At 46.3% G+C, this 26,355-nt stretch overlaps 1 protein-coding gene across 1 annotated transcript in view; it reads left to right on the forward strand.

Moving 5' to 3' along the window:
* The window catches only part of LOC122930550 (zinc finger protein 585A-like), a 140,955-nt gene extending 115,459 nt beyond the window's left edge, over nt 1-25,496 (forward strand). Inside the window, exon 8 of the mRNA XM_044284033.1 lies at nt 24,689-25,496. Within this exon, the coding sequence (XP_044139968.1) occupies nt 24,689-25,140 (452 nt within the window). The 3' untranslated portion in view covers nt 25,141-25,496. The remainder of the gene's footprint in view (nt 1-24,688) is intronic.
* Nucleotides 25,497-26,355: the final 859 nt, after the last annotated feature.

Here is a 26,355-nt window from a genome sequence, read left to right on the forward strand (position 1 = left end):
AGACGTACCACATGTTCAATTAACAAGGATGCTAAGGTCTTTGCATCAGGGAGCTTACTTAAAGGAACAAAGTGCACCATCTTGCTAAAATGGTCAACCACTACCCACAACACTTACTTCCCCTCATAGAGGGGCAGATCAGAAATAAAATCCATGGAGATGTGAGACCATGGCTTACAGGGAATGGGTAGTGGTTGTAGTTCACCAGCGGGATGTGTTCTTGGGGTCTTAGACCGGGCACAAACATCGCAATCTAAAACTTAAGACCGTACATCTTTAGACAAAGTGGGCCACCAGAAAGACCTCAGCAGCAATTCCTTAGTGGCAGCAATACCTGGATGACCACAGAGCACGGAGTCATGAAATTCACCCAATAATTGAACACGAAAGCATTCAGGAACAAACAACTTATCTGCCAGTGTTTGTGGAGGAGCAAGTTGCTGAGCCTGTTGAATCTCAGAGGAAAGATCCGCAGAAACTGATGCCACAAAGATGTTTGTCGGCAAGATGGGTTATCGGGGTATCAGGAGGTTGGACGGCATTAAAACTCCGGGACAAGGCATCTGCCTTTACATTTTTACTTCCTGGTCTGAAAGTAACAGAAAAGTTAAAACGAGTAAAAAACAGGGCCCATTTGGCTTGTCTAGGATTAGGGCGTTTGGCCGCCTCAAGAAACACTAAGTTCTTATGATCAGTGAGAACAGTAATACGGTGTCTAGCCCCTTCTAAAAAATGCCTCCACTTCTCAAATGCTCATTTACTGGCCAGTAACTCGCGGTTTCCAATATCGTAATTTCTCTCCAAAGGAGAGAACTTGCGAGAGAAGAAGGTGCATGGCCTTAACCCTTTAAGGACACAGCCTTATTTCACCTTAAGGACCAGGCCATTTTTTGCAAATCTGACCAGTGTCACTTTAAGTGCTGATAACTTTAAAATGCTTTGACTTATCCAGGCCATTCTGAGATTGTTTTTTCGTCACATATTGTACTTCATGACACTGGTAAATTGGGTCAAAGAAGTTAATTTTTTTTGCATAAAAAAATACCTAATTTACCAAAAATGTGGAAAAATTTGCAAATTTCTAAGTTTCAGTTTCTCTACTTCTGTAATACATAGTAATACCCCCCAAAATTGTGATGACTTTACATTCCCCATATGTCTACTTCATGTTTGAATTATTTTGAGAATGATATTTTATTTTTTGGGGATGTTACAAGGCTTAGAAGTTTAGAAGGAAATCTTGAAATTTTTCAGAAATTTACAAAAACCCAATTTTTAGGGACCACTACAGGGCTGAAGTCACTTTGCGAGGCTTCCATAATAGAAACCACCCAAAAATGACCCCATTCTATAAACTACACCCCTCAAGGTATTCAAAAGTGATTTTACAAACTTCGTTAACCCTTTAGGTGTTGCACAAGAGTTATTGGCAAATGGGGATGAAATTTGAGAATTTAATTTTTTTGCTGAATTTTTCATTTTAACCCATTTTTTCCACTAACAAAGCAAGGGTTAACAGCCAAACAAGACTGTATCTTTATTGCCCTGACTCTGCCGTTTACAGAAACACCCCATATGTGGCCGTAAACTACTGTACGGGCACACAGCGGGGCGTAGAGTGAAAGGTACGCCGTATGGTTTTTGGAAAGCACATTTTGCTGGACTGGTTTTTTTGACACCATGTTTCATTTGATGCACCCCTAGAGTAGAAACTCCACAAAAGTGACCCACCTAAGAAAATACACCCCTAAAGGTATTCAAAACTGATTTTACAAACTTTGTTAACCCTTTAGGTGTTGCACAAGAGTTATTGGCAAATGGAGATGAAATTTGAGCATTTAAATTTTGGGGAAATTTTTCCATTTTAATAAATTTTTTCCAGTAATAAAGCAAGGGTTAACAGCCAAACAAAATGCTATATTTATTGCCCCGATTCTCTAGTTTGCAGAAACACCCCATATGTGGCCGTAAACTACTGTACGGGCACACGGCAGGGCGTAGAGTGAAAGGTGCGCCATATGGTTTTGGAAGGCAGATTTTGCTGGACTGGTTTTTTTGACACCATGTCCCATTTGAAGCCCCCCTGATGGACCCCTAGAGTAGAAACTCCATAAAAGTGACCCCATCTAAGAAACTACACCCCTCAAGGAATTCAAAACTGATTTTACAAGCTTTGTTAACCCTTTAGGTGTTCCACAAGATTTAATGAAAAATAGAGATACAATTTCAAAATTTCACTTTTTTGGCAGATTTTCCATTTTAATATTTTTTTCCAGTTACAAAGCAAGGGTTAACAGCCAAACAAAACTAAATATTTATGGCTCCGATTCTGTAGTTTACAGAAACACCCCATATGTGGTCGTAAACTGCTGTACGGGCACACGGCAGGGTGCAGAAGGAAAGGAATGCCATACGGTTTTGGTAGGCAGATTTTGCTGGACCGTTTTTTTTTGACACAATGTCCCATTTGAAGCCCCCCTGATGCACCCCTAGAGTAGAAACTCCAAAAAAAAGACCCCATTTTAGAAACTACGGGACTAGGGTGGCAGTATTGTTGGTACTAGTTTAGGGTACATATGATTTTTGGTTGCTCTATATTACACTTTTTGTGAGGCAAGATAACAAGAAATAGCTGTTTTGGCACCGTTTTTATTTTTTGTTACTTTCAAAATTCATCTGACAGGTTAGATCCTGTAATATTTTTATAGAGCAGGTTGTCACGGACGCGGCGATACCTAATATGTATACAAAAAATTTTATTTATGTAATCCAAAAACTTTTTTGATCACTTTTATTACCTTTTTTGGGAAGTAAAGTGGGCAAAATTTCAATTTCATCATAGTTTTTTTTATTTTTATGGCGTTCACCGTTCGGGTAAAGTAACATGGCCGTTTCATAGAACAGGTCGTTACGGATGCGGTGATATCAAACATGTGTAGGGAATTTTTTTTTTTTCATTTTTAATCAGTGATAATTTCCCTGAGTGAGGGCCTTAAGATTGGATTCTGCCACAGAGGCTCGGTCAGGTTCATCATAACGAACCCCTAACGCCTGGAAAAAGAGGTCCACAGAGCTAAGACAAGGGGAATCTGGTGGTAAAGAAAAGGCCCATTCCTGGGGGTCCCCTTGAAGCAAGGAAATGATAATACCAACCCTCTGTGGGTCAGGGCTGGAGGAGTGGGGTCGTAGTTGAAAATAAAGTTTACAGCTTTCCTTGAAAGCCAAAAAACTTCGGAGGTCACCCGAAAACCGATGGGCAATTTAATGTGAAGTTCCACCTGAACGGTGGCGGGAGCAAGAATAGGGGGAGTTCGGACGGTCTCCTGAACTCGTAGTCTCTCCCCAAGTTCCTGTACTATTTGAGCAAGACCCAGCACATGATCGGTGAGGCTCTGTATAGGGTCCATGCTGAATTTGGGCCTGTGAATCTGTCACGGGTAGAGTCACGGGAATCAAGATCGAGCGGAGGTGCACCCCCTGAGCTGCCACCCAGTCCCCTGTCCCTTCCTACTTGCACCACCCGCCCTAGGTGACGGAGCGCAACTGGGCGACAGTCCCTAACCTACTAAGTGCAAGCAGAGAGAAAGAGACAGCAGGGAAGGGGACAGCCACTGAGAAGACAAGAGGTAGAACAAAAACGAAAGGCGAGGCGGGTCAACTAGCCGAGGTCAGTCCAGGAGGTCACGTCAGAACAAGGGAAGAGGCAAAGACAAATTCGCAAACAAGCCGAGGTCAATATCCGAGATTGCGCACGGCAATTACTCACTCCCAACTCGGGGAGGTAGTGACTAAAAATAACAATACAGCACTCTTAAGAGGTGCTGTTATTGGAATGAGTACACTTTCCGCTAACGAGGATCTATTGGAGGGCAATTCTGGTGCCAGCAGCCAACTTGCTCCCGGTCTCCACAACGTTCACCCAGTGTGCCATCATGGTGAGGATTGTGTTGACCAGATTCTTGGCTACTGAGACTGGACTTGTAGGTGAGGGCCTGCTGCCGCTTTGTTGACTCTAGATAACTTATAGGCGATCGCACGTCCCCGTGACGGCGATGATCCATTTGGAGCAATTTTTCAACAAGGACCTTCTGGTATAGCACTGTTTTGCTTGTCCTCTCCACCAGAGGAATGAGAGATGAGAAGTTCTCTTTGTAGCAGGGGTCGAGAAGGGTCAACAACCAATCCGTGTTGTCTAAAATGCGTACAACGTGCGGGTCATAGGAAAGGCAGCCTAACATGAAGTCAGCCATGTGTGCTAGAGTTTCAACAGGCAAGACTTCGCTGTCGTCATCAGAAGGTGAGCTTTCCCTGTATAAGATTGTAGGTGAGGGCCTGTAGGTGATCTGACCCTGTAAAACATTATATGCGAGGGCCTGCAGTTGAGCTGACCCTGTAAAACATATGCGAGGTCCTGCAGGTGAGCTGACCCTGTAAAACATTATATGCGAAGGCCTGCAGTTGAGCTGACCCTGTAAAAAATTATATGCGAGGGTCTGCAGTTGAGCTGACCCTGTAAAAAATTATATGCGAGGGTCTGCAGTTGAGCTGACCCTGTAAAACATTATATGCGGGGGCCTGCAGGTGAGATGACACTGTAAAACATTATATGCGTGGGCTTGCAGTTGAACTTACCCTGTAAAACATTATATGCGAGGGCCTGCAGTTGATCTGACCCTGTAAAACATTATATGCGGGTGCCTGCAGGTCAGCTGACCCTGTAAAAGATATGCGAGGGCCTATAGGTGAGCTGACCCTGTAAAACATTATATGCGAGGGCCTGCAGTTGAGCTGACTCTGTAAAACATTATAAGTGAGGGCCTGCAGTTGAGCTGACTCTGTAAAACATTATATGTGAGGGCCTGCAGTTGAGCTGACCCTGTAAAACATTATATGCGAGGGCCTGCAGTTGAGCTGACCCTGTAAAACATTATATGCGAGGGCCTGCAGTTGAGCTGACCCTGTAAAACATTATATCCGAGGGCCTCCAGGTGAGCTGACCCTGTAAAAAATTATATCCGAGGGCCTGCAGGTAAGCTGACCCGGTAAAAAATTATTTGTGAGGGCCTGCAGGTGAGTTGAACCTGTAAAACATTATATGCGAGGGCATTATTGTAACGGCTGAGGATGGGGAAAACCCTCAGCTGTGCGATGCCAGAAGATGATGATCGATGCAAGGCCAGGACAGATATCAGGGAGCAGGTCACCTCCTATTACATCCCTAATTCTGACCCTGTCACCTCCTTTGGAACCTAAGATTCCTACTAGCCCTCAGGGTGGCCCTGGACTAGGAGCAGGGTAAGACGACCTGTTCCTCCTCGGCACGGAGGAACAGGATTCTCACTGGCCAAGCTACATAGAAAGGAAAACATGAGCAGCTTATCGCAATGGCAGGTAAATGCAACAAGTACAACACCTACCTGCCACAGACACAAAGCCTGGAACCCATGCAGAAGCGCTGCTGTCCGCAAGAACACAAACGGACACTGCACACACCACACAGGAAGCCAGGACCATAAGCTGCAATAAACAAGTAGACCAAAGACACACCTTCATAACATCATGTAACATAACTTATGAGCACAAGGGTGGCCCTCACTGGCAGATGGTAAATAACCAGAAGGATGACTCCAGATAACAATGGCTGAAGTAACCCCCAGAGTTTTGGCTTCCAGCAGGAGCTAAATAGCCCAAGTAGCCACACCCACACACACTAGGAAAGGAGTTAACCCTTCCATCACCAAACCGGGTAGTGAAGCCACTTAAAGGGGAATACACATACAATAAACCCCGTGCACACCAGACAGGGAAAGTGCACACATATAAACACACGTTGCCATAGGCAACCGCATGCATAAACAGTGAGCAGCCCAGCAACCAGCTGCTACACTGCCAACAACCATATGTTGCCAGCGGCAACCACACGCAAGGCAACATAGTAATAGCACTCACAGTGGTTGAATAACAAAAGCAGACCGCAGGCAACTGCACGCGGTTCCCTGAGTCACGACCATGACCATGGTTGTGACAATTATATGCGACAAATTAGCATGTTGATATAATGGAAGAGGAGGAGGAGGATGAGAAAAGGAAGATTTAACCATATACCCTTTTTTGTGGTGGAAGGGGTGGGAACACAGTGTATTGAGTACATTAAACAACACATTTAAAGTGCCTTTGTTCATCGGCTTTCCTCTGGTGGAGTCGAGAAGTCAGGGGCAATCCAGGCCTTGAGTCAACCTGTCAGCATTTTCAATTGACAGGTGGATACGCTTTTCTGTTATAATGCCCACAGCAGCACTAAATACCCGCTCAGACAAAATGCTAGCGGCAGGGCAGGCCAGCAACTCCAAGACATAAAGCGCCAGTTCGAGCCAGGTGTCCAGCTGCTGTTGCCTGGCCCTGTGCCCCCAATAAATATCAATATGAATGCTGATAGCACTATGCTGCTGCCTGTCCCTGTGCCCCCAATAAATATCAATATGAATGCTGATAGCACTATGCTGCTGCCTGCCCCTGTGCCCCCAATAAATATCAATATGAATGCTGATAGCACTATGCTGCTGCCTGCCCCTGTGCCCCCAATAAATATCAATATGAATGCTGATAGCACTATGCTGCAGCCTGCCCCTGTGCGCCCAATAAATATAAATATGAATGCTTATAGCACTATGCTGCTGCCTGCCCCTGTGCCCCCAATAAATATCAATATGAATGCTGATAGCACTATGCTGCAGCCTGCCCCTGTGCACCCAATAAATATCAATATGAATGCTGATAGCACTATGCTGCTGCCTGCCCCTGTGCCCCCAATAAATATCAATATGAATGCTGATAGCACTATGCTGCGGCCTGCCCCTGTGACCCCAATAATATCAATATGAATGCTGATAGCACTATGTTGCTGCCTGCCCCTGTGCCCCCAATAAATATCAATATGAATGCTGATAGCACTATGTTGCTGCCTGCCCCTGTGCCCCCAATAAATATCAATATGAATGCTGATAGCACTATGCTGCTGCCTGCCCCTGTGCCCCCAATAAATATCAATATGAATGCTGATAGCACTATGCTGCAGCCTGCCCCTGTGCACCCAATAAATATCAATATGAATGCTGATAGCACTATGCTGCTGCCTGCCCCTGTGCCCCCAATAAATATCAATATGAATGCTGATAGCACTATGCTGCGGCCTGCCCCTGTACCCCCAATAAATATCAATATGAATGCTGATAGCACTATGTTGCTGCCTGCCCCTGTGCCCCCAATAAATATCAATATGAATGCTGATAGCACTATGCTGCTGCCTGCCCCTGTGCCCCCAATAAATATCAATATGAATGCTGATAGCACTATGCTGCGGCCTGCCCCTGTGCCCCCAATAAATATCAATATGAATGCTGATAGCACTATGCTGCGGCCTGCCCCTGTACCCCCAATAAATATCAATATGAATGCTGATAGCACTATGCTGCTGCCTGCCCCTGTGCCCCCAATAAATATCAATATGAATGCTGATAGCACTATGCTGCTGCCTGCCCCTGTGCCCCCAATAAATATCAATATGAATGCTGATAGCACTATGCTGCTGCCTGCCCCTGTGCCCCCAATAAATATCAATATGAATGCTGATAGCACTATGCTGCTGCCTGCCCCTGTGCCCCCAATAAATATCAATATGAATGCTGATAGCACTATGCTGCTGCCTGCCCCTGTGCCCCCAATAAATATCAATATGAATGCTGATAGCACTATGCTGCTGCCTGCCCCTGTGCCCCAATAAATATCAATATGAATGCTGATAGCACTATGCTGCGGCCTGCCCCTGTGCCCCCAATAAATATCAATATGAATGCTGATAGCACTATGCTGCTGCCTGCCCCTGTGCCCCCAATAAATATCAATATGAATGCTGATAGCACTATGCTGCTGCCTGCCCCTGTACCCCAATAAATATCAATATGAATGCTGATAGCACTATGCTGCTGCCTGCCCCTGTGCCCCAATAAATATCAATATGAATGCTGATAGCACTATGCTGCGGCCTGCCCCTGTGCCCCCAATAAATATCAATATGAATGCTGATAGCACTATGCTGCTGCCTGCCCCTGTGCCCCCAATAAATATCAATATGAATGCTGATAGCACTATGCTGCTGCCTGCCCCTGTGCCCCAATAAATATCAATATGAATGCTGATAGCACTATGCTGCTGCCTGCCCCTGTGCCCCCAATAAATATCAATATGAATGCTGATAGCACTATGCTGCTGCCTGCCCCTGTGCCCCAATAAATATCAATATGAATGCTGATAGCACTATGCTGCTGCCTGCCCCTGTGCCCCCAATAAATATCAATATGAATGCTGATAGCACTATGCTGCTGCCTGCCCCTGTGCCCCAATAAATATCAATATGAATGCTGATAGCACTATGCTGCTGCCTGCCCCTGTGCCCCCAATAAATATCAATATGAATGCTGATAGCACTATGCTGCTGCCTGCCCCTGTGCCCCCAATAAATATCAATATGAATGCTGATAGCACTATGCTGCTGCCTGCCCCTGTGCCCCCAATAAATATCAATATGAATGCTGATAGCACTATGCTGCTGCCTGCCCCTGTGCCCCCAATAAATATCAATATGAATGCTGATAGCACTATGCTGCTGCCTGCCCCTGTGCCCCAATAAATATCAATATGAATGCTGATAGCACTATGCTGCTGCCTGCCCCTGTGCCCCCAATAAATATCAATATGAATGCTGATAGCACTATGCTGCTGCCTGCCCCTGTGCCCCCAATAAATATCAATATGAATGCTGATAGCACTATGCTGCTGCCTGCCCCTGTGCCCCCAATAAATATCAATATGAATGCTGATAGCACTATGCTGCTGCCTGCCCCTGTGCCCCCAATAAATATCAATATGAATGCTGATAGCACTATGCTGCTGCCTGCCCCTGTGCCCCAATAAATATCAATATGAATGCTGATAGCACTATGCTGCTGCCTGCCCCTGTGCCCCCAATAAATATCAATATGAATGCTGATAGCACTATGCTGCTGCCTGCCCCTGTGCCCCCAATAAATATCAATATGAATGCTGATAGCACTATGCTGCTGCCTGCCCCTGTGCCCCAATAAATATCAATATGAATGCTGATAGCACTATGCTGCTGCCTGCCCCTGTGCCCCAATAAATATCAATATGAATGCTGATAGCACTATGCTGCTGCCTGCCCCTGTGCCCCAATAAATATCAATATGAATGCTGATAGCACTATGCTGCTGCCTGCCCCTGTGCCCCAATAAATATCAATATGAATGCTGATAGCACTATGCTGCTGCCTGCCCCTGTGCCCCAATAAATATCAATATGAATGCTGATAGCACTATGCTGCTGCCTGCCCCTGTGCCCCAATAAATATCAATATGAATGCTGATAGCACTATGCTGCTGCCTGCCCCTGTGCCCCAATAAATATCAATATGAATGCTGATAGCACTATGCTGCTGCCTGCCCCTGTGCCCCAATAAATATCAATATGAATGCTGATAGCACTATGCTGCTGCCTGCCCCTGTGCCCCCAATAAATATCAATATGAATGCTGATAGCACTATGCTGCTGCCTGCCCCTGTGCCCCAATAAATATCAATATGAATGCTGATAGCACTATGCTGCTGCCTGCCCCTGTGCCCCCAATAAATATCAATATGAATGCTGATAGCACTATGCTGCTGCCTGCCCCTGTGCCCCCAATAAATATCAATATGAATGCTGATAGCACTATGCTGCTGCCTGCCCCTGTGCCCCAATAAATATCAATATGAATGCTGATAGCACTATGCTGCTGCCTGCCCCTGTGCCCCAATAAATATCAATATGAATGCTGATAGCACTATGCTGCTGCCTGCCCCTGTGCCCCAATAAATATCAATATGAATGCTGATAGCACTATGCTGCTGCCTGCCCCTGTGCCCCAATAAATATCAATATGAATGCTGATAGCACTATGCTGCTGCCTGCCCCTGTGCCCCCAATAAATATCAATATGAATGCTGATAGCACTATGCTGCTGCCTGCCCCTGTGCCCCAATAAATATCAATATGAATGCTGATAGCACTATGCTGCTGCCTGCCCCTGTGCCCCAATAAATATCAATATGAATGCTGATAGCACTATGCTGCTGCCTGCCCCTGTGCCCCCAATAAATATCAATATGAATGCTGATAGCACTATGCTGCTGCCTGCCCCTGTGCCCCCAATAAATATCAATATGAATGCTGATAGCACTATGCTGCTGCCTGCCCCTGTGCCCCAATAAATATCAATATGAATGCTGATAGCACTATGCTGCTGCCTGCCCCTGTGCCCCCAATAAATATCAATATGAATGCTGATAGCACTATGCTGCTGCCTGCCCCTGTGCCCCCAATAAATATCAATATGAATGCTGATAGCACTATGCTGCTGCCTGCCCCTGTGCCCCCAATAAATATCAATATGAATGCTGATAGCACTATGCTGCTGCCTGCCCCTGTGCCCCAATAAATATCAATATGAATGCTGATAGCACTATGCTGCTGCCTGCCCCTGTGCCCCCAATAAATATCAATATGAATGCTGATAGCACTATGCTGCTGCCTGCCCCTGTGCCCCCAATAAATATCAATATGAATGCTGATAGCACTATGCTGCTGCCTGCCCCTGTGCCCCCAATAAATATCAATATGAATGCTGATAGCACTATGCTGCTGCCTGCCCCTGTGCCCCAATAAATATCAATATGAATGCTGATAGCACTATGCTGCTGCCTGCCCCTGTGCCCCCAATAAATATCAATATGAATGCTGATAGCACTATGCTGCTGCCTGCCCCTGTGCCCCCAATAAATATCAATATGAATGCTGATAGCACTATGCTGCTGCCTGCCCCTGTGCCCCCAATAAATATCAATATGAATGCTGATAGCACTATGCTGCTGCCTGCCCCTGTGCCCCCAATAAATATCAATATGAATGCTGATAGCACTATGCTGCTGCCTGCCCCTGTGCCCCCAATAATATTAATATGAATGCTGATAGCACTATGCTGCTGCCTGCCCCTGTGCCCCAATAAATATCAATATGAATGCTGATAGCACTATGCTGCTGCCTGCCCCTGTGCCCCAATAAATATCAATATGAATGCTGATAGCACTATGCTGCTGCCTGCCCCTGTGCTCCCAATAAATATCAATATGAATGCTGATAGCACTATGCTGCTGCCTGCCCCTGTGCCCCAATAAATATCAATATGAATGCTGATAGCACTATGCTGCTGCCTGCCCCTGTGCCCCCAATAAATATCAATATGAATGCTGATAGCACTATGCTGCTGCCTGCCCCTGTGCTCCCAATAAATATCAATATGAATGCTGATAGCACTATGCTGCTGCCTGCCCCTGTGCCCCCAATAAATATCAATATGAATGCTGATAGCACTATGCTGCTGCCTGCCCCTGTGCCCCAATAAATATCAATATGAATGCTGATAGCACTATGCTGCTGCCTGCCCCTGTGCCCCCAATAAATATCAATATGAATGCTGATAGCACTATGCTGCTGCCTGCCCCTGTGCCCCAATAAATATCAATATGAATGCTGATAGCACTATGCTGCTGCCTGCCCCTGTGCCCCAATAAATATCAATATGAATGCTGATAGCACTATGCTGCTGCCTGCCCCTGTGCCCCAATAAATATCAATATGAATGCTGATAGCACTATGCTGCTGCCTGCCCCTGTGCCCCCAATAAATATCAATATGAATGCTGATAGCACTATGCTGCTGCCTGCCCCTGTGCCCCAATAAATATCAATATGAATGCTGATAGCACTATGCTGCTGCCTGCCCCTGTGCCCCCAATAAATATCAATATGAATGCTGATAGCACTATGCTGCTGCCTGCCCCTGTGCCCCAATAAATATCAATATGAATGCTGATAGCACTATGCTGCTGCCTGCCCCTGTGCCCCAATAAATATCAATATGAATGCTGATAGCACTATGCTGCTGCCTGCCCCTGTGCCCCCAATAAATATCAATATGAATGCTGATAGCACTATGCTGCTGCCTGCCCCTGTGCCCCCAATAAATATCAATATGAATGCTGATAGCACTATGCTGCTGCCTGCCCCTGTGCCCCAATAAATATCAATATGAATGCTGATAGCACTATGCTGCTGCCTGCCCCTGTGCCCCCAATAAATATCAATATGAATGCTGATAGCACTATGCTGCTGCCTGCCCCTGTGCCCCAATAAATATCAATATGAATGCTGATAGCACTATGCTGCTGCCTGCCCCTGTGCCCCCAATAAATATCAATATGAATGCTGATAGCACTATGCTGCTGCCTGCCCCTGTGCCCCCAATAAATATCAATATGAATGCTGATAGCACTATGCTGCTGCCTGCCCCTGTGCCCCCAATAAATATCAATATGAATGCTGATAGCACTATGCTGCTGCCTGCCCCTGTGCCCCCAATAAATATCAATATGAATGCTGATAGCACTATGCTGCTGCCTGCCCCTGTGCCCCAATAAATATCAATATGAATGCTGATAGCACTATGCTGCTGCCTGCCCCTGTGCCCCCAATAAATATCAATATGAATGCTGATAGCACTATGCTGCTGCCTGCCCCTGTGCCCCAATAAATATCAATATGAATGCTGATAGCACTATGCTGCTGCCTGCCCCTGTGCCCCCAATAAATATCAATATGAATGCTGATAGCACTATGCTGCTGCCTGCCCCTGTGCCCCAATAAATATCAATATGAATGCTGATAGCACTATGCTGCTGCCTGCCCCTGTGCCCCCAATAAATATCAATATGAATGCTGATAGCACTATGCTGCTGCCTGCCCCTGTGCCCCAATAAATATCAATATGAATGCTGATAGCACTATGCTGCTGCCTGCCCCTGTGCCCCCAATAAATATCAATATGAATGCTGATAGCACTATGCTGCTGCCTGCCCCTGTGCCCCCAATAAATATCAATATGAATGCTGATAGCACTATGCTGCTGCCTGCCCCTGTGCCCCCAATAAATATCAATATGAATGCTGATAGCACTATGCTGCTGCCTGCCCCTGTGCCCCAATAAATATCAATATGAATGCTGATAGCACTATGCTGCTGCCTGCCCCTGTGCCCCCAATAAATATCAATATGAATGCTGATAGCACTATGCTGCTGCCTGCCCCTGTGCCCCAATAAATATCAATATGAATGCTGATAGCACTATGCTGCTGCCTGCCCCTGTGCCCCCAATAAATATCAATATGAATGCTGATAGCACTATGCTGCTGCCTGCCCCTGTGCCCCAATAAATATCAATATGAATGCTGATAGCACTATGCTGCTGCCTGCCCCTGTGCCCCCAATAAATATCAATATGAATGCTGATAGCACTATGCTGCTGCCTGCCCCTGTGCCCCCAATAAATATCAATATGAATGCTGATAGCACTATGCTGCTGCCTGCCCCTGTGCCCCCAATAAATATCAATATGAATGCTGATAGCACTATGCTGCTGCCTGCCCCTGTGCCCCCAATAAATATCAATATGAATGCTGATAGCACTATGCTGCTGCCTGCCCCTGTGCCCCAATAAATATCAATATGAATGCTGATAGCACTATGCTGCTGCCTGCCCCTGTGCCCCCAATAAATATCAATATGAATGCTGATAGCACTATGCTGCTGCCTGCCCCTGTGCCCCCAATAAATATCAATATGAATGCTGATAGCACTATGCTGCTGCCTGCCCCTGTGCCCCCAATAAATATCAATATGAATGCTGATAGCACTATGCTGCTGCCTGCCCCTGTGCCCCAATAAATATCAATATGAATGCTGATAGCACTATGCTGCTGCCTGCCCCTGTGCCCCCAATAAATATCAATATGAATGCTGATAGCACTATGCTGCTGCCTGCCCCTGTGCCCCCAATAAATATCAATATGAATGCTGATAGCACTATGCTGCTGCCTGCCCCTGTGCCCCCAATAAATATCAATATGAATGCTGATAGCACTATGCTGCTGCCTGCCCCTGTGCCCCCAATAAATATCAATATGAATGCTGATAGCACTATGCTGCTGCCTGCCCCTGTGCCCCAATAAATATCAATATGAATGCTGATAGCACTATGCTGCTGCCTGCCCCTGTGCCCCCAATAAATATCAATATGAATGCTGATAGCACTATAGCACTATGCTGCTGCCTGCCCCTGTGCCCCCAATAAATATCAATATGAATGCTGATAGCACTATGCTGCTGCCTGCCCCTGTGCTCCCAATAAATATCAATATGAATGCTGATAGCACTATGCTGCTGCCTGCCCCTGTGCCCCCAATAAATATCAATATGAATGCTGATAGCACTATGCTGCTGCCTGCCCCTGTGCCCCAATAAATATCAATATGAATGCTGATAGCACTATGCTGCTGCCTGCCCCTGTGCCCCCAATAAATATCAATATGAATGCTGATAGCACTATGCTGCTGCCTGCCCCTGTGCCCCAATAAATATCAATATGAATGCTGATAGCACTATGCTGCTGCCTGCCCCTGTGCCCCCAATAAATATCAATATGAATGCTGATAGCACTATGCTGCTGCCTGCCCCTGTGCCCCCAATAAATATCAATATGAATGCTGATAGCACTATGCTGCTGCCTGCCCCTGTGCCCCCAATAAATATCAATATGAATGCTGATAGCACTATGCTGCTGCTGCCCCTGGCCCATGCCCCCCAATAAATAGCAATATGAATGCTGATAGCACTATGCTGCTGCCTGCCCCTGTGCCCCCAATAATATTAATATGAATGCTGATAGCACTATGCTGCTGCCTGCCCCTGTGCCCCCAATAAATATCAATATGAATGCTGATAGCACTATGCTGCTGCCTGCCCCTGTGCCCCCAATAAATATCAATATGAATGCTGATAGCACTATGCTGCTGCCTGCCCCTGTGCCCCAATAAATATCAATATGAAGCTGATAGCACTATGCTGCTGCCTGCCCCTGTGCCCCCAATAAATATCAATATGATGCTGATAGCACTATGCTGCTGCCTGCCCCTGTGCCCCAATAATATCAATATGAATGCTGATAGCACTATGCTGCGGCCTGCCCCTGTGCCCCCAATAAATATCAATATGAATGCTGATAGCACTATGCTGCTGCCTGCCCCTGTGCCCCCAATAAATATCATATGAATGCTGATAGCACTATGCTGCTGCCTGCCCCTGTGCCCCAATAAATATCAATATGAATGCTGATAGCACTATGCTGCTGCCTGCCCCTGTGCCCCCAATAAATATCAATATGAATGCTGATAGCACTATGCTGCTGCCTGCCCCTGTGCCCCCAATAAATATCAATATGAATGCTGATAGCACTATGCTGCTGCCTGCCCCTGTGCCCCCATAAATATCAATATGAATGCTGATAGCACTATGCTGCTGCCTGCCCCTGTGCCCCCAATAAATATCAATATGAATGCTGATAGCACTATGCTGCTGCCTGCCCCTGTGCCCCCAATAAATATCAATATGAATGCTGATAGCACTATGCTGCGGCCTGCCCCTGTGCCCCAATAAATATCAATATGAATGCTGATAGCACTATGCTGCTGCCTGCCCCTGTGCCCCCAATAAATATCAATATGAATGCTGATAGCACTATGCTGCTGCCTGCCCCTGTGCCCCAATAAATATCAATATGAATGCTGATAGCACTATGCTGCTGCCTGCCCCTGTGCCCCCAATAAATATCAATATGAATGCTGATAGCACTATGCTGCTGCCTGCCCCTGTGCCCCCAATAAATATCAATATGAATGCTGATAGCACTATGCTGCTGCCTGCCCCTGTGCGCCCAATAAATATCAATATGAATGCTGATAGCACTATGCTGCTGCCTGCCCCTGTGCCCCCAATAAATATCAATATGAATGCTGATAGCACTATGCTGCTGCCTGCCCCTGTGCCCCCAATAAATATCAATATGAATGCTGATAGCACTATGCTGCTGCCTGCCCCTGTGCCCCAATAAATATCAATATGAATGCTGATAGCACTATGCTGCTGCCTGCCCCTGTGCCCCCAATAAATATCAATATGAATGCTGATAGCACTATGCTGCTGCCTGCCCCTGTGCCCCCAATAAATATCAATATGAATGCTGATAGCACTATGCTGCTGCCTGCCCCTGTGCCCCAATAAATATCAATATGAATGCTGATAGCACTATGCTGCTGCCTGCCCCTGTGCCCCCAATAAATATCAATATGAATGCTGATAGCACTATGCTGCTGCCTGCCCTGTGCCCCCAATAAATATCAATATGAATGCTGATAGCACTATGCTGCTGCCTGCCCCTGTGCCCCCAATAAATATCAATATGAATGCTGATAGCACTATGCTGCTGCCTGCCCCTGTGCCCCCAATAAATATCAATATGAATGCTGATAGCACTATGCTGCTGCCTGCCCCTGTGCCCCAATAAATATCAATATGAATGCTGATAGCACTATGCTGCTGCCTGCCCCTGTGCCCCCAATAAATATCAATATGAATGCTGATAGCACTATGCTGCTGCCTGCCCCTGTGCCCCCAATAAATATCAATATGAATGCTGATAGCACTATGCTGCTGCCTGCCCCTGTGCCCCAATAAATATCAATATGAATGCTGATAGCACTATGCTGCTGCCTGCCCCTGTGCCCCAATAAATATCAATATGAATGCTGATAGCACTATGCTGCTGCCTGCCCCTGTGCGCCCAATAAATATCAATATGAATGCTGATAGCACTATGCTGCTGCCTGCCCCTGTGCCCCCAATAAATATCAATATGAATGCTGATAGCACTATGCTGCTGCCTGCCCCTGTGCGCCCAATAAATATCAATATGAATGCTGATAGCACTATGCTGCTGCCTGCCCCTGTGCGCCCAATAAATATCAATATGAATGCTGATAGCACTATGCTGCTGCCTGCCCCTGTGCCCCCAATAAATATCAATATGAATGCTGATAGCACTATGCTGCTGCCTGCCCCTGTGCGCCCAATAAATATCAATATGAATGCTGATAGCACTATGCTGCTGCCTGCCCCTGTGCGCCCAATAAATATCAATATGAATGCTGATAGCACTATGCTGCTGCCTGCCCCTGTGCCCCCAATAAATATCAATATGAATGCTGATAGCACTATGCTGCTGCCTGCCCCTGTGCGCCCAATAAATATCAATATGAATGCTGATAGCACTATGCTGCTGCCTGCCCCTGTGCGCCCAATAAATATCAATATGAATGCTGATAGCACTATGCTGCTGCCTGCCCCTGTGCCCCCAATAAATATCAATATGAATGCTGATAGCACTATGCTGCTGCCTGCCCCTGTGCCCCAATAAATATCAATATGAATGCTGATAGCACTATGCTGCTGCCTGCCCCTGTGCCCCAATCCAATAATATCAATATGAATGCTGATAGCACTATGCTGCTGCCTGCCCCTGTGCCCCCAATAAATATCAATATGAATGCTGATAGCACTATGCTGCTGCCTGCCCCTGTGCCCCAATAATATCAATATGAATGCTGATAGCACTATGCTGCTGCCTGCCCCTGTGCCCCCAATAAATATCAATATGAATGCTGATAGCACTATGCTGCTGCCTGCCCCTGTGCCCCCAATAAATATCAATATGAATGCTGATAGCACTATGCTGCTGCCTGCCCCTGTACCCCCAATAAATATCAATATGAATGCTGATAGCACTATGCTGCTGCCTGCCCCTGTGCCCCCAATAAATATCAATATGAATGCTGATAGCACTATGCTGCTGCCTGCCCCTGTGCCCCCAATAAATATCAATATGAATGCTGATAGCACTATGCTGCTGCCTGCCCCTGTGCCCCCAATAAATATCAATATGAATGCTGATAGCACTATGCTGCTGCCTGCCCCTGTGCGCCCAATAAATATCAATATGAATGCTGATAGCACTATGCTGCAGCCTGCCCCTGTGCCCCCAATAAATATTATTATGAATGCTGATAGCACTATGCTGCTGCCTGCCCCTGTGCGCCCAATAAATATCAATATGAATGCTGATAGCACTATGCTGCTGCCTGCCCCTGTGCCTCCAATAAATATCAATAGGAATGCTGATAGCACTATGCTGCTGCCTGCCCCTGTGCCCCCAATAAATATCAATAGGAATGCTGATAGCACTATGCTGCTGCCTGCCCCTGTGCCCCCAATAAATATCAATATGAATGCTGATAGCACTATGCTGCGGCCTGCCCCTGTGCCCCCAATAAATATCAATATGAATGCTGATAGCACTATGCTGCGGCCTGCCTCTGTGCGCCCAATAAATATCAATAGGAATGCTGATAGCACTATGCTGCTGCCTGCCCCTGTGCCCCTAATAAATATCAATATGAATGCTGATAGCACTATGCTGCTGCCTGCCCCTGTGCAAAAGCACCTTTGATGACGTCATCGCGCTCACCTCGTGGATCCTTCTATCCTCATTCAGCAGGACCTGTGCTGACGTCACCACATGGTGAGCGTGATTACGTCATCAAAGGTCTTTTTGCAGGTCCTAAAAGAAGAAGAAAGAAGACGCTGCCGGCTGCGCGATTAAGTGGATGAGGTGGGTTAATATTTTAATTTTTTAACCCCTCAATCCACATTCTAGTAAGAATTCTGTATTAAGAATGCTATTACTTTCCATTATAACCATGTTATAAGGGAAATTAATAAAATCTACAGAACACCGAACCCAAACGTCAGTGAAGAAGTCCGGGTTCGGGTCTGGGTACCACATCTAGCTTTTTCTCATGAGCGTGCAAATCGAATTGCACCTCCGCAGAAAAAAGTGAACATTGGAACGTAATCGCAGACAAAACTGCGGATGCAATGTGTTTTTCTCGTCTATGGGTCCAGGGCTGCGTGAAAATCCCAGAATATAGAACATGCTGCGATTTTCACACAACGCAGAACTGATGCGTGAAAAACAAGGCTCATGTAGACAGATCTATTGAAATGAAAGGGTCAGGACTCAGTGCGGGTTTGCCATCCGCGTCCGTGATCCGTGGTTCCAGTCCGTCAAAAAAATATAACCTGTCCTATTATTTTTGCGGAAAACGGTTCGCGGACCCATTCAAGTCAATGGGACCGCTAAAAAACGCGAACGCACACAAGATTGTCATCCGCGCGTCCGTTTTTTCCCTATCATTTGCATGGCAAACCTGTTAGACTTTTTTTTACTTTCCTTTATGTCTGGTGGTCCTCCAAAAATCAAGGAAGACACACGGAAACAAAAACGGAAACGGATCACGGAACCCCATTTTGCGGAACGGAACACAACAACGGTCGTGTGCATGAGACCATAGAGGGAACAGAGGAGCCTGGAGGGCAACAGAGGAGCCTGGAGGGCAACAGAGGAGCCTGGAGGGCAACAGAGGAGCCTGGAGGAGCAAAGCGGAGTCTGAAGGAGCAAAGCGGAGTCTGAAGGAGCAAAGAGGAGTCTGAAGGAGCAAAGAGGAGTCTGAAGGAGCAAAGAGGAGTCTGAAGGAGCAAAGAGGAGTCTGAAGGAGCAAAGAGGAGTCTGTAGGGAACAGAGGAGCAGAGAGGAGTCTGCAAGAGTGGAGAGGATTCTGGAGGGGAACAGAGGAGTCTGAAGGAGCAAAAGAGGAGTCTGAAGGAGCAAAGAGGAGTCTGAAGGAGCAAAGAGGAGTCTGGAGGGGTCTGAATGGTATAGAGGGGTCTGGAGGGGAAGAGAGGAGTCTGCAGGAGTGGAGAGGAGTCTGGAGGGGAACAGAGGAGTCTGAAGGAGCAAAAGAGGAGTCTGAAGGAGCAAAGAGGAGTCTGAAGGGAACAGAGGAGCAGAGAGGAGTCTGGAGGGGAACAGAGGAGTCTGCAGGAGCGGAGAGGAGTCTGGAGGGGTCTGAATGGTATAGAGGGGTCTGGAGGGGAAGAGAGGAGTCTGGAGGGGAACAGAGGGATCTGGAGGGGAAGAGAAGAGCCTGGAGGGAAGCTGAGGACGCGGAACGTGTAGAAGCCGTACCGCAATCCACACGAGAAGCAGTGTTTGGCAGCACGGAGAAGGAGCGGAGGAGGAGCCGTCTAGGATCTAATCTGCTTGTGGATCCTGGAGGAGCAGCGCCGTCCGTTCTTCTTGCTTTTTATGTCTGGTGTGAACTGAACCCACTTCACAAGGGACCTGCAGCGCTCACAGGAGGAGATACAACGCCAGACTAATTCTATCATTTTTAACACCTTAGTATAGATAACACAAGATCCACCATTTACAATCGGTGTCACAGCTTACCTCCTCCCCCTCCCTGCACAATGGCCTCTGCTCAGCTCACAAAGCATGCCCACAATCCTCTCCTGTCTTCTGTACCCATAGTCCATGTAGCTGCTATAAACCATCTCTCTAACCGCTGCTCTCAGCATCGGGAAAGATGGCCACCCCCGTAATCATGTGCAGGAAACAGAGGAGAGAACTACAACTCCCAGCATGTCCAGGCTGTCATTATAGTATATCAGAGAAAAGAACTACAACTCCCAGCCTGTCCAGGCTATCATAAGAAATCAAACTAGAGAAATACAATTCCCCCAAATCCACACTGCTATGAAAGCATATCAGAGAACTACAACTCCGAGCATTTCCTTAGATGTGTAGAGAAAAAAAATCCTCAATCCTACAGATCCTTCTCCATAGAAAGCTCCGCCCCCTGCACTGATCACATGACAGTGACATCACCCCAACCCACGTCCCTCCCCCACTCTATAGCTCTCCACTGCTCAGCCCCGCCCCTTGCACTGATCACATGACGGTGACATCACCCCAGGTCCTTCACCACCTCTTCGCCTCTCCTGAGCTCCGCCCCCTGTACTGATCACATGACGGTGACGTCACTCCAGGTCCTTCGCCACATCTTCTTCTCTCCACTGCTGAACCCCGCCCCGCCCCGCCCCGCCACTGATCACATGACGATGACGTCACCCCAGGTCCTTCAGCTCTGGCAGTGCAGCAGATACTGGGCAGGTCCTGGTCGGTAGTCAGGGCTCTTGTTCTCTCTGGTATCAGCCATTCCTCCAGCCTGCAGGTAAGATGAGCTGTGAGGAGACAGTGTGGTGGAGAGCTCAGACATGTCACCTCTGGAGAGTCTCCTCCATTACACACAAGGAATCCTTCTCCGCTCCTCAGCTTAGTATGATGGGGGGAGGAGTAGTGGGGATAGTGGGGGTTGTCATCATTCGCTGGCCCCTGACTGTCCTGGTGAGGGGCCCCTGCCTCCAGGAGGAGAATGAATGGAGCGGGGCCCAGCCTGAGCTCAGCTCTCTCCAGTCTCTTCTCGAGAAGTTCTGGACACAGCTGAGCACAGCCCAGAGGTGGGACCTGCATCTATCAGACATTTATCTCCTGTGGAGCCACCAGAGATCTCCATGTTGGGGCCCCTGGAATCCATGTGGTGGGGGCTCTGAGAAGCGGGGCCCCTCCAGGCTCAGGAAGTGCGGTTCTGGAGGTGACATCTGGTCTTGTCCCCTGGATGATTTCCTCTCCTCTTCTTATAAAGGCGCCTGCAGTACTAGAAGCCTCCAGCTCCTCCAGTTCTCTCCTCTTCTCCACCAAGGATGGACAGGAAGGAGATCAGCAGAAGAATATTAGACCTCACCTTGGAGATCATCTCCCTGCTGAGCGGAGAGGTAAACTTTTCTAGATTTCTCTCCTCTTTATTGTATTCTGTAACAAGTCAGACATCGGGAAGGAGAATCCATCATAGGAAGTGATAGGAAGAGTCCAGGGTCCTGGAGAACGGCCTCCAGACCTTCCAAGTGATGGAGAACCTGAAGATCAGCCCCCAACATGGTGAGTGATGTGTCATGTGACCAGTGACCAATAGTCATGTTGTAGAAGCCATGAGAAGGTAAGTAGGCACGTTGTACCAGGAGGAGAGGGCCGGAGGAGAGCACATGGCTCCTGAAGGGTTTATTTCCTAAGTGTCTCTCTCCATCCACAGGAGTACACAATAGTGAAGAAGACATCGGGGGACTGTGTGACTCCCATCATCCATCTCCAGGAGTCAGGAGGGCGGAGCAGGACACCTCCCCCCATCACAGAGCCTCCCCCTCACCCCCTGATACATGAGCAGAAGATCCTAGAACTCACCCACAAGATGATGGAGCTGCTGACTGGAGAGGTGACACTGCTGGGAATGCTGGGAAATTCTCCAGTAACAGCACTGGAGGGGTCTGGGTGATGACGGTGTCATTGTGTTGTCAGGTTCCTATAAGGTGTCAGGATGTCACTGTCTATTTCTCCATGGAGGAGTGGGAGTATATAGAAGGACACAAGGATCTGTACAAGGAGGCCATGATGGAGGAGCACCAGCCTCTTATATCACAGGGTAAGAGCTGTCATGTGCAGTGTATACACGTGTGTGCAGTGACATGTAATGGAGGAGCACCAGCCTCTTATATCACAAGGTAAGAGCCGTCATGTGCAGTGTGTACACGTGTGTGCAGTGACATGTAATGGAGGAGCACCAGCCTCTTATATCACAGGGTAAGAGCCGCCATGTGCAGTGTATACACGTGTGTGCAGTGACATGTAATGGAGGAGCACCAGCCTCTTATATCACAGGGTAAGACCCGTCATGTGCAGTGTATACACGTGTGTGCAGTGACATGTAATGGAGGAGCACCAGCCTCTTATATCACAAGGTAAGAGCCGTCATGTGCAGTGTATACACGTGTGTGCAGTGACATGTAATGGAGGAGCACCAGCCTCTTATATCACAAGGTAAGACCCGTCATGTGCAGTGTATACACGTGTGTGTGCAGTGACATGTAATGGAGGACACCAGCCTCTTATATCACAGGGTAAGAGCCGTCATGTGCAGTGTATACACGTGTGTGCAGTGACATGTAATGGAGGAACACCAGCCTCTTATATCACAGGGTAAGACCCGTCATGTGCAGTGTATACACGTGTGTGCAGTGACATGTAATGGAGGAGCACCAGCCTCTTATATCACAAAGTAAGAGCCGTCATGTGCAGTGTATACACGTGTGTGCAGTGACATGTAATGGAGGAGCACCAGCCTCTTATATCACAGGGTAAGAGCCGTCATGTGCAGTGTATACACGTGTGTGCAGTGACATGTAATGGAGGAGCACCAGCCTCTTATATCACAGGGTAAGAGCCGTCATGTGCAGTGTATACACGTGTGTGCAGTGACATGTAATGGAGGAGCACCAGCCTCTTATATCACAGGGTAAGAGCCGTCATGTGCAGTGTATACACGTGTGTGCAGTGACATGTAATGGAGGAGCACCAGCCTCTTATATCACAGGGTAAGAGCCGTCATGTGCAGTGTATACACGTGTGTGCAGTGACATGTAATGGAGGAGCACCAGCCTCTTATATCACAGGGTAAGAGCCGTCATGTGCAGTGTATACACGTGTGTGCAGTGACATGTAATGGAGGAGCACCGGTCTCTTATAGCGGATCCTTTTCAGAATGCATTAGGGCAAAACTGATCCGTTTTTGACCGCTGCTGAGAGCCCATGACGGATCTCACAAACGGAAAGTCGAAACGCCAGTGTGAAAGTTGTTTATGTCTCAATAAAATGTGAAACAATTTGTAGTAAAATTCTTGTCGGGCATCGGCTTTAAATTGCTAAATGTGACCATGTTGTCCATCACTTCAGCGATTATCTGCTCATCCCCTTCAGACTGAACGTGTGACTTCTAGCAGTAACTGCATGTCCCAGAATGTTCCAGCTGCATTAGAGCGTGTTCACACAGGGCACATTTATTGTAGACATTTCCATATATTGGGTTGTTTCTGCAGCAGGTGCATGGATTATTACAAGCCACATTCAGGGCAGCGGGACAGTCACAGAAATGTCTGCAGCTGATCTGCTCTGTGTGAACTTGCTGGTAGATAACCAGTGACTGATCTGTGCTGCTCTTATAATCTGTCCAAAAAGGGGGGATTTTAAGGTTCCACATATAGAAACAACAGGCAGGTTCTGCAGGGGCGGGGCTTACGATGCTCCATCGTTTCCAGACATGGTCAGACTTTTCACATGTTTTAGTTCTGTTAAGTCATTATTTACTATAATAAAAGTCATGACCTGGTGTAAACCAGAATCCTGGACTTTGTCAGGAAGTTATAGAAGCTTTGTAAGGCTGGGATCACAAGTGCAGTTTTTAGCCAAAGTCAGGAATGGATTCCAAATGAATGAACACTTCTCCTTCCTGCTGGATCAACTTCCAGCCTAATTGGAATGTTATAAGTTTGTCTACTCTGTAGTTTGCAAAGAAAAAAAAACGTTTTCATTTTTATCTTAACAGAAAATCCCAGTAAGAAATGTGAAAATGTCATGTTACCACTAGATGAAGATATCCTGCAGCGCTCTTCAGGAGAAAACCTCATTACCCTTAATGTACATCCAGGACTTCACAGTACAGATCTGTCATATAATCCTCCTAATTATGAGGAACCTTCTCCGGACCAATCACAGATTGTTACCGCAAGTACAAGTCAGAAAAGGATTAAAAGGTTTCATCGTGGTAAAGAATCCACAAACAGCTCAGGACTTTCTACACATCGAAGACGTCAGAAAGGAGAGAAAATGTATTCATGTGCAGAATGTGGGAAATGTTTTACACAGAAAACACATCTTGTTTACCATGAGAGAATTCACACTGGGGAAAAGCCGTATTCATGTTCAGAATGTGGGAAATGTTTCACACAGAAATCAGATCTTTTTAAACATGAAAGAAGTCACACAGGAGAGAAGCCATATTCCTGTTCAGAATGTGGGAAATGTTTTACACAGAAATGCAATCTCGTTACACATGAGAGAATTCACACTGGGGAAAAGCCATATTCATGTTCAGAATGTGGGAAATGTTTCACACAGAAATCAGATCTTTTTAAACATGAAAGAAGTCACACAGGAGAGAAGCCATATTCATGTTCAGAATGTGGGAAATGTTTCACACAGATATCAAGTCTTCTAACACATAAGAGGAATCACACATGAGAGAAGCTGCATTCAGAATGAGAAAAATGTTTTTGCTTCTAAAGCCATAATTAGGGGTCATTAGTGAAGTCACACAAGAGAGAAGCCATATGGTCACATTATAAGGAAACAATATATCACTGGGTCATATACATTGTTTTCATTTCAGGTTGTATATTTGGATATAAAAGCTTAATTGATGTCACATAACGGCTTCTTTAAAACATCTGATAAATCCTGATTAGGAAGACATATATTCTGTTCATGACTTATATTTTAAACCTTACAGTTAACCCTTTCAGCTCTGGAGGGTTTTTCGCATTTTCGATTTTTACTCCCTGTCTTTCCAGGACTTTTTTTTCTATTACATTTACATAGCTGGATGAGCTCTTGTTTTTTGCCGATCAAGTTGCATTTTCTAATTCCACCATTTAATATTGTAAATGATGTAGTGGGGAGATGGAAAAAAAATCCATGTGGGGTGAAATTGTAAAAATAGCCCAATTACACAACAGTTTTATGTTTTGTTTTTACTGGGTTCCCTATACGGTAAAACTGACCTGTTTCTTTCTCCTGGTCAGTACAATTATGTTGTTTTTCCTGTTCATCGCCATATTGTGACCTCTATTTTTTTTAGGTATGATTTGGAGTTTTCATACCATTATGGGGTATCTACATGGCGATACCCATGAAATGTATTTTTTTATAGTCTCCATTTTTTTTTATTGACCTTTTGGGGAAAGGGGGTGATTTTTTTGATCTTTTTAAAATTATTATTTTTAAACTTTTTTATAGTACTTTATAGTGCCACCCTGCTTATAATGTCTGCTCTTACACTGACTCTTACTCAAGAGTCAAACAAGATCTTCTACAGTATTAAACTCTTTGGGGTTTGAGGAAAGAGACTTCTCAAGGGACTCCAAGAGCCCAATGACTATATGCCCCTCTAGTTGCAGTTCTCAACCTAGTTCAGAGTCAACAGAATCCAAATCATCTGGAAAACAAAAACGTCTGTAAAATGTTTCCACCATCCGTACGATTGACAAGCTTGAAATGACAGGGTACACCAAATATTCAACCCCTCTGGGTTAAGGTTTCCACAGGCTTAGGATCTTTTCTCTATATAGAAAGCATACGTGTCATAAGGCTAAAGAAGCTACCTCTGCAACTCCTTACATGATGCCTAAAACCAAGATACTTTCCCAGATACCAAGATACTTTCCCCAGCACAGGTGT

The sequence above is a fragment of the Bufo gargarizans genome, chromosome 1, assembly GCF_014858855.1.
Source record: "Bufo gargarizans isolate SCDJY-AF-19 chromosome 1, ASM1485885v1, whole genome shotgun sequence".
Classification (NCBI taxonomy): Eukaryota; Metazoa; Chordata; class Amphibia; order Anura; family Bufonidae; genus Bufo; species Bufo gargarizans.